The 9916-nt window shown below is 37.4% G+C and overlaps 1 protein-coding gene across 1 annotated transcript; it reads right to left on the reverse strand.

Moving 5' to 3' along the window:
- Window positions 1-398: 398 nt before the first annotated feature.
- LOC134844097 (uncharacterized) lies at window positions 399-7220 on the reverse strand. Its single transcript, XM_063860576.1, has 2 exons — window positions 4239-7220; window positions 399-2293 (listed from the first exon to the last, which is right to left on the reverse strand). Exons 1-2 carry the CDS (start codon window positions 5980-5982, stop codon window positions 1068-1070), a joined length of 2970 nt encoding a protein of 989 aa, XP_063716646.1. The 5' UTR covers window positions 5983-7220; the 3' UTR covers window positions 399-1067.
- Between the last annotated feature and the right edge of the window lie 2696 nt (window positions 7221-9916).

Consider the following 9916-nt stretch of genomic DNA (forward strand, 5'->3'; position numbering starts at 1 on the left):
AAGCATCCGAATACTGAGATTGGGATCAATTTAACCTCATACCTTCAATTCAGATGATCCTAGACGGGACCTTCAATCACCGCGTTTGTCTTAGATTAAACTTGCTGTGTTTAAAATGCTCGATTCTGTTCTAAGTTACAATATTAAGCAAATCAAAGTCAACGTCCCCCCCCCCTTTGAATTGATTTGGAGATGTGAGGTTATTGTTCTCTGATTTCCTTCCCCCTCGGTGGTCGGGGATCAAGATTAGGTATGGGAATCACCGTCAGGTCTCCCACTGACATGATCAATCTTGTCTTATATAAATTGATCGTCGTTTTGATCAGCTATAAAAAAGACTTCTTTTTAAACAAAACGGTGTATGTTCTAACTTAGAATTTTTAAAGCATATAGAAGCCACAATAGAAAGGCACTTGGAACATAATTTGTACAGTATTGAAGCAGTCAAGCCAATTGTAGGATTTAGTGCTACTCATAAAATTTATTATCATTTCTGTTAGAAGTTCAACAATTCAAGGTGATGTGTAATTTATATCATAGTTTTCCAAGAAATTCAATAAATTCGAATTCAAATTTAATTACAGCATTAATGTTTTCGTACAATTTGAAGTATTGGAATTTATCTTGCATTCAGCAGATTTTACTGCGTGGAAGCATTTCGCGGAATAGTGATAGGAAAGTTTAGATTAAGGAAAAGCTCTGTGACGACAAAAGTTTGTTTAGTAAACAATTTGTTTTTTTTTGTCGCTGAAGGTGGGAAATAAAGATGTCTCGGGAGAAAACAAATTAAAGTAACTGTTTTGTGAAATAGTGCTGAAAGGCAGTTTTGAAAGGCATTTGCAAGTAAGCAGCAATCAACTTATAGTTATATAATTAATTTCAGTCCAATATTTAAAATAAGCGCATCGAAAACAATTTCTATAATATCAGTGAAGTAATCTGCTATATTAAACCATGTTATCAAAAATTTGTATAAAAAATAAAGCTAGAAAACGTTGAAAAAAGCGTCAAGTCTTGTTTTTATCAAGTTTATAGTAGTTTCTAAAGCAAAAATCTTTGATTCCGTTTTAGTTCGATAAAGGCCATTCAGCTCCGCATTTTGCCACGAGTTCATTAATTTCATTCATGGTGATTTCCGGTGAGATGGCCTTAGAAGGAGAATTTTGGAAGTAGTCTTGAGTTATCAAACAAGGCGGTAAGTCCCAGATTTGAGAAAACTTCACGTCGCACTCGTTGCCAACATTGTTGTCGGAAAAATAAATTTGCTGCATGTTGTAGTTCGCATTATCACGCGATCTTAACTTTTTTTCGAAGCACTCGCGACATCTGTGTGTTCCATTTTCGCACGCTCTCATCAATGGAACAGAGAGTTGTTGTTGATACGAAAATGAGGAAACGTTTTCTGCTCTTTGAGGTTGCATTTGGACTTCGGCCACGAACATTTCGCGAGATCCATTCGGACCAGAGACGAACTCAACTCGACTCCCATTCGGTGGCAGAGGTTCCCAAGCAGAATTCATTTGACCTGCTGGGGTAAGCGAAGTTGACATATTTGGGGTAATTTCAGGCTGTGCGTTCTGTTTTTGAACTTGATTTTGACTATTCTGATGTTTTCTTTGCTTCTCGTTGAGAAGGTCGCGTAACATAGCCGACTTGTTCAATGAATGGTCTTTTTGATGCTTTTCAGGACGCTGTACAATGTATGCATCTGCTCTCTCAGCCCAAGCGGTCTTTTCGGCTGAGTGAATCGTGGAGCCTACCAGACTAGAAACACTCATAGGAGTTGCAACGTTCTGTCCGTAAGAGTTCAGATCCTGTAAAGTGCTTGTGGCACTTCTGCTTTCCTGGCCGACAGCTGCTCGAAAGTTACTGTTTGTGCTTGCATTTTGCGGAATTGTCGAAGAAAAATTGGAATTTTTGGCAAAAATTGAGTTTGGAGAATACGTTCCACTAACGGATAACGGCTCTTTACCATAATTGATTTCATTAGAGTACATCGCACTGTTTGGAGAGAGCATCTCGTCAGGAGAAGATATAGTTCCATTAGCAGCTGTTGAATTAGCAGATTGGGTGTTATCTGGACTGGAAAGAGGGACTGTACTTGAAGCGTTTTGGTTGATCGAATGAACTCGGATGTGTTTTGAGAGGTGGTCGGACCTGGAAAACTTCTTGTCGCATATTTTGCACAGATAGGGTTTGATGCCATTGTGGGATCTCAGATGTCTGGATAGTTCATCCGATCGGCTAAACCGCCACTCGCAACTCTCCCACGTGCAGACGAATGGCTTCTCACCTGAACAAAAATGAATGAAAGTGTAAACTTGCTATAAAAGGAAAAACAGTCTTGCAGAGAAGACAGACTTTAAAGGAAAAGTTTTCTTAGTTAGTCGCATCTCGCCTCTGTGTTCAATCATTTTCATTCGAGTATCAATCATTTGTATCAGCCCGCTAAAAAAAACCAGCAAGAGTAGCCCATTTTCTTTAATTTTATCAATTCCAATTTTGTCATTCATTCGAATTCAATTCAATTCTTTGACCGCAATTCACAATATTGCCACGAGTATTCAGAACTGATATCTGCATTCATGCTTTAAACTAACAAAAAGTCAAAGTTTAGTAGAATGTTCTTAATGTGAGTTTAATCTTCATATATGAACATAGATCGCGAAGAATGCCATTTATAAATATCTTAACCTTATGATTGAATTTTAACCAATCATTGACGAATAGAAACTTTAGTAAACTTCAGTCTCCGGTAAACTTCAGTTCAACGAAATTCATCATTTCAAGGACCACGATTTGATAATTACGGCAGTTTTTTTTTATCTTAAGCCAGAAGTTTAAGTTTACATAAGTTAAGCAATAACTGATTTTAAACATACAAGACCTAAACTGACCAATTCTCGGGAAAACGGCAAAAAAGACTAGCAATCCAATAAAAATAGACAAAAATTATCAAAAAACGTAGTCGGGCTTATCTAACAATCTTATACCCTAAAAAAAAAGATATGAACCAACTTTATTATTCGTGTTTACTTAAACGTGGCATTCCACCTTCAGAGAGGGGAGCGGTTGATTACTTGTTATTGGCTGGTTTGCATTTTTGAATCTTTTTATTGAAACCAATTTCAACTTATAAAACTGGTAGATCATATCCTAATCCATTAATCGCCCGTGATATGCAGTTTGTTTTCTTAGGTATATCAGACTACCTGGTGAATTTCAATAAACTTTTGATTGACGCCAAAGATTCGGGAGGGAACCTTTTCTTCCATATCATGAATGGAATCGTTTTCTGATCAAACTCTTCTTAATTCCTGGAAGATATGAGTAATGTTGTTAAATTGCCCGCAATCTCCCAAAACATACCAACCCGCATTGAACTCTAGTTGCAAAAATAAAGAGGCTATGTTCCTCACAGCTCAATTAGCCTGATTACAAAGCAGGAACGGTGTTGAAACAAAACACATTCAAAGTTTTAAAATATCTTTGATTGATTTCTTGAGGCAGTTTGGAAGTATAGGTGGGCGAAGGAATTTATCTTAAGTGGATAAATCATAATCGAACTTGCTTTGAATCAAAAAGCTTTCGGCCTTCGAGGGGCTCGAAATCATAGAAGAAATAAATAAGTCTTTACTTGTCCAACCGTGGCTAACTGACGCAACATTTTCGAACTTCTGAAATTCGCAGATAAGCATAAACTGCTAGTTTGTTGATAAACTAGAGGGCCGTTAGTCCCAAGCTTAGGGCGACGTGGTACCTTGGAACTCAAACCAGGACCTCCGTTTTATTAATAACATTAATCCCGGGCATTAAATTCGAAAATGTGAGATTTGAATATTGATAACCGATCGGTGAATTGTTCTCTCTTGAGTTGCCGGGATTTTATGGTTCAACCAACGGGACATTGGATTAGACGGGCGATTACTTTCAATAAAAAGTGAATGAGCTTTGAGACAGAGATCCCAGTGAATTTTAAAGTTAGAACTGGGTGAAGACTATTCAAGTTTCTTGTTTGCCGTAAATGTTTGGTCTACGAAGTATGCAATTTCAAAAATAAACATCAAAAGAAGAAGACTGTTAAACACGGTTTCTTTACTTTGATCATTTTATTGTCTTTGTAGAAGTTCTCGGAATACAGAAAACGTTAAAAGACAGATTTAAGCGACGCAAGTGAAAATACGCAATCGAAGTAAGAGTTAAATATCATTGGTACACTTTTAAAAAAATGTTATTACCTGTGTGTCTCCTGAGATGTGCTTTGAGATGTGCACTCTTGCTGTAACATTTGCTGCACCCGTCGAAGTAGCATTTATAAGTTTTCACACTAGGATCAAGGAACCTCTTGTAGGGTCTCGGCTTATACACGAATCCAGGGGCGGCTGCAGCTGCGTTGATCAGCTCCTGTGGAAGTTTCATGATCGCACTCCAGCGGCCTCCGGGCTCCCGTCCGTCATACTGCGAGTACTCTTCGGATCCCAACGAGGTCTGATCAGGAGTCCCGCCAGATCCTTGCAAATCCAACATCGTTTGTCTATTTTCAAACTGGGCCCGTTTTTGAGCTTCATGTTTCTGTAGAATTGCAATTGGCTTTGCAGCTATCACTCTATACTTAACAGACGTCTGCTGTTTGCCTTTCAGAAGTTTCTGGAACTTTTGCGGCTTAGACTCATCTCTGTCTTCAGCAACCTTTGTAGACGTTTCATTATGTATAACTGACGTATTTTCGTTAGTTTTCTCTTTTCGGCCTCTTTTTGTTGTCTGCTTGTCGGCCTTTTGAAAGTCTGGATTAGTAATTTTGCTCGAAGCGCCCACAGGAACTAAATATATGTTGGTAGTGGAATTTTGTTGCATGATGTCATTATTTTTTCGAACACTTGCACAACAGTTTTTTCGTCCTGGCTCTTCTTTTATGTTTTTATCGTTTGAATAAAGCTTGACGGTAGATGAAACACTTTTTTCGATCATCTCAGACTTACTCATCTTGTTTTGTAAATGTGGCGTTTCCTCGTTTTCCCCGTTTTTCATAGACCAGTGATTTTGAGCGTTTTGAGGGCTCTCAGGAATTGTTCCACTGATAATTGTTTCGTCAAATGTGAGATCGTCAGTGGAAACAACATTGCTAAGTATCAATTCAGACTCGGTTTGCTTATAATAGTCACATCCCGAAGTTAAATCATTCGTGGAAATAAGCTGACCATTGTAATTTTGATTATTATCGATGCTGAAAAAGTCGCCGCTGTTTCCAAATATAACGGATTGATCGTTTTGGTGAGGATTAAAATCTAAATCATCTATAAGTGGGTTGAATGTTTCCAGGCAGTTAAGAGAACTCAAATTGTCTGCAAGATTGTTTGCAGGCTCAAAACTAGGAATTGTGTGCAAAAACTCAGAACCAGTGTCATATTTGGGCTCTCGAGTAAAAATTTTGTTGTCATTTTGGGGGCTAATAAAACTGAGATTTTGTCTGGTCATTTGTGACTTGCAGTTCGCGACAGGTAGAACCGGAAGAGTTTTGTCGTTGCTGAAGAATGATCGAGTAGAAATTGGCTGTATTGTTGAGCTAAGGGGACTGCTTTCCGAAGAAAAGTAGCCTGAAGATGAGGAACAACAGTCACTTTCTTCCCCGTGTCCTGTATGAATGTGACCTTTTAAGGAACTGGGAGACAGCAAGACGTTGGCAACAACCTGATGACCATCTGCTGTCAGAATTTGTGAGTTCGTAGGATTCGGGTTTGGATTGTAGTAAGATGTCGTAGCGTTCGAGGCGTCGCTCGGACAAGGCGAAATTGGGAACTCCATCGTCGATAGATCCATCACCGACTGGGATCCCATGTCGAACACTTGCACATTGGCATCCTGGACATTCACTGGGTTGTTTCCTGCCGTTGATGATGGCTCTAAACTTTGATTCATGGTAGATGAGAAGCTACAAGGTTCTTCAAATAGGCTGAGAAAACTGTCACTGTTACAATTCTCCATTGCGGTGTTTGTCAAACTGAGATTCAAATGTTTGATTTAAGAATAACGCGCTAGTCTGAGTATTGAGAATATGTAAGATCAACACCCCCTGATCAGCCAATCAGCATCGCCCAAAACTCCATCCAGGTTTAGTCAAGTGTAAAGCTAAACTTCAGTTTGTGTCTTGCGATCTTTCCATATATCGTCACAATGACCCCAAAGCGATTAAAGAGTAATCTCGCTTTTCAGTTTGTCTTTCGAATAAGCCAATTTGAGGCCTATCTTAATACATGGGTCAGATGTCGTCCTTTTGTTTTGTCAGCAAATAAGTCGCAAACAGGAATGGCTCAATCGCGAGTCGTGAGGCTTACTTTAACACATTCGTGATCTTTCGGTCATAAGTTTCTTCTAATTCAATATTAATTTTAGTTTCAATTCATCATCCAGTTCAGTTCCACTTTCATCATAAGTAATATGAACTTGACCTGAAGTTGCAACACCTGAAGAAAAGAACTGAGCAGTTGAGCGGTCAGCTATAACTTATAAGCCACGTAGAGGTCAAATAAAGTTGCGGAATAACTAATATTGGAATTGAGAAAATGGAAAATAATGATGGAAGAAATCTATAAATTAGGTTTTTAGAAAAATATAAATACGTATCAATTTATTTTCTGATGTTAGTTATGCCATATGCATTTCTAGCAAAGCTTCACTGATCATATGTATAAAAACATCTAAGACGCTGGCTTGCAGAAACTTCGTGGCGCTTATAATTGAATATTACTAAATCTATATTACCTTCAAACTCAAAATTTTTATGCTTTGTTGTACTTAAGTTCAAGCCAATCGTGGCTTACGAGTAGTCACACCGGCTGAAAAAGCTGCTTCATTCAGATAAGACTGTTGTGACCCGCGCAGCTAATTGCAATCACGAGTTATCGGATCGCGTAAGTTTTAGCTGCAATTATAAAACAGCTCTTGTGATATTAAAAACAGTATTATAATCGAGAATAAACAGCTGAAAAATAACATTAGGTCGTCTAAGCTAAAATGGTTTGAAAATGCCGATTTGGCTTGCCGTTGGTAACTTTGTAGATTTGTTTGACAAGTTGTGCATGACATGCAATATGGCTTCAACCCGCTAATCCAAAATAGCTTCCATTTACCCCTCCAAACATAACGTGCCCATGCATATAAATATGTATCCCAATATACCTTGCGGCTCTAAGTTAAGCCCCGCTTCGAACTATCAAAACTATGTTTGCCCAAACTTACCAATCCCGATTCAGCGAAAAAATGACTCAAATAAGTCTGATCGAATGATTTGAACAAAAAAAAACTGTGATTAAAAATGTAAGAAAAAAATATGTTTGTGAGATGTTTCGATATTTGGCAGCGAATTTTTGCTTACTTTCGGTAAACTGAATTTTTGGTTTTGAGAACCGGGCTACTATGGTGAGTTTTGCAGAGTTGATGGTACAAAAATGGTAGTTAAATTCAACAAGCTTCTGTACAAAGTAGGGGTTTATTCCAAATCCTAAACGCCACAGGCTAGAGCCCATTTATCCCCTACGCTCGCAGACATTTTGACAACACAAAAGCTTTCTCTTGACATACTACTACGCGAAACCAGAGCAACAATCAGAAGTTATACTGCGTCACTGCTTAAGCTGCGATAGTTTGGTCACTTGTTGCAATATTTTCTGCAGGTAAAGCTCCGGAAGCACAACAGAATGTCCAACAGGCAAACCAAATATGAACCTTTATCCAAAGATCCAAAAGTACCCAAGCGAGAGGATTCGTAGACTCACATCTGAATCAATAACTGTTCATAGCAAACACTGGATATCTTTGATAATTTTATTTCGGCCATTCAAAATTATATTGCAATTTGATCTTGACCGTAAATCAGCTTCAATTATCTCAGACATTATTTGACGACATTGATACAGTATTTTCTTGACCAAAAATTTTTGTCGCCCAATGAAATTTTCCCAGCTCTCTGACCTTTTGTTTCCACGAAACTTTCAAACTCTTCGCAAAAGGCGCTATTTTGTCAAACGTTTAGCTACGCTATTTACTTTTCATTAAAATTGCGATTTCGAAAAGCTTAGGCAGACTAGTAAGATTCAATATCAATTTTAGGGTGTTTAGGAAGCAATAGGTGTCTCGATTAAGTACAATCATCAAGAGTCTCCTACACTTGGTACTTTGATAGAGTATAACGGCTCTAGAGCCATCATCCCTAGTGCTCGTTGGCTAAAAGGCGTTTGAGCAAACATTTCTCATTCCCAAACGCCCCGAAGTGTTGGTAAATAAACAGCTTGTATTGATGGTCCAATGTCTTGTGGATACTTAACTTTATCATAAGATTTAACTCTGCTGCCATATTGAACATACTAGTATTGGTGGTACAGTTTATCTTCAAAAAACTATGACTGAGTTGTGAGTAATTGTCTTCAAAGTGTCAATGAGTATCATGGTGCGCTCGTAACATGCGATTTATTGGGAAATTGTTTAACATATGGGCTATATATACCCATACCAGAGAAGAAATAATTCAATTGAGAAACCAGTTGCTCTTTACTAAGCGCTCATTGCTGGTTGAATGCTTAGTAATTTTATCCTAAATTATAAGTCTCACCTTAGATCGTCAAATTGTCTTGACAAAAAGTAGAGTAGAAACAATAGTTAGAAAAGGTATGAATTAATTAGTTGGTTAAATACAAAGCACTGGGTTATTAGATTATATAAGCGAATCGAACAGCTTAAAGAAATATACCTATGAGGGGAGGTTGAGCTAATCTTATTTTGTTCATCAATATTTTATCTTCTTACTAAGTTCGGTGGCTGATTAGTATGTATGGTTGCCCTTGATGTTTGTCCAAGTCAGCACTTCTGGTTGTGTCGTCTGAATCGTCTTGCCGTAGTCCTTAGGGTACTTGTAGTCCAGACTTCCTCAGGTGTGGGTCTCTCGAGTATCTCGATTTATAATTTTATCGAACTTTAAATGAGAATTTATTCTCTATTTTATTTGTGAAAAAGGCTAGTTTAATTTTATTGTAAGAGCAGAAAAGAAAAATTATTTATTTTGAAAAGATCTGACTGAAGAGATCTGACTTGCTGCTTACTGAGCAAAATGAAACACTGAAGATTTCAGGCCAGTCCTTTTGCTCATAAGCATAAACCGGCGGCTGATTCAATCTTTAATTATTCAGGTTTCACCTGCTCCTTTGTTCTCCCTTTTTAATAAGGGAATTTTCAACTAGTTTTTTATTTGATTTTTTCAAATCAAATATCTTCAACTTATTAGTCCCCTTTGATAAAAACCGCAGCCTTCAGTTTGTCTGATTAAAAATTCATATTACTCTCTCTGATGCATCATATTGCAGGTGCATCTATGCTAAATCAAAGCAAGGAGAATTTCAGTGCAGCCGGCAAGACTGCTAAATATTTATCCAGTTTGTTTCAAGTTAAGTTAAAAGGGACGTATTAATAATCGCCGCCCTTTTAAAATATTGAGCATGAAAAAATGAGAAAAATTGGACAAGTATTTAAAAAGGAGTGGATTTTCAAAACAAGATTTTATAGTCCTAATAAGAGTAAATCAGTCAATATCTGATTTAGTGAAAAGAGGCTTTAATTTAAATGGCACGCTCCAATTTAGAATTGGGTCATTAAATAAACAATTAAGACAATGGTCTTTTGTGTATGTGTAGTATTTCGCAATACTACAACTCACCCCTTTTTTTAGAAAAATTAAGCTGTTCGATTCTTACAGTTACCATGCTGAAAATTTAAATACTTTAATGGTTAAATACTATAGTTATAAAATTTTAAGAGAACATCAAACGAAAAAGTTATAAAGACAAGTTAGGTTTTATCTAGAGCTTCCTTCCGGATTCAAGCTCTACATTGTATGATTTGAGGATCGCTATCTTCCTCTGTGAAGCCT

Source organism: Symsagittifera roscoffensis, chromosome 1 (assembly GCF_963678635.1).
Source record: "Symsagittifera roscoffensis chromosome 1, txSymRosc1.1, whole genome shotgun sequence".
NCBI lineage: Eukaryota > Metazoa > Xenacoelomorpha > Acoela > Convolutidae > Symsagittifera > Symsagittifera roscoffensis.

Excerpts from the sequence above, each read along its gene's own strand:
- LOC134844097 (XM_063860576.1), bottom strand. The coding sequence starts at position 5,982 with ATGGAGAATTGTAACAGTGACAGTTTTCTCAGCCTATTTGAAGAACCT. Across the intron at positions 2,294-4,238 it reads ACATCTCAGGAGACACACAG|GTGAGAAGCCATTCGTCTGC; the intron begins GTAATAACATTT and ends ATTTTTGTTCAG.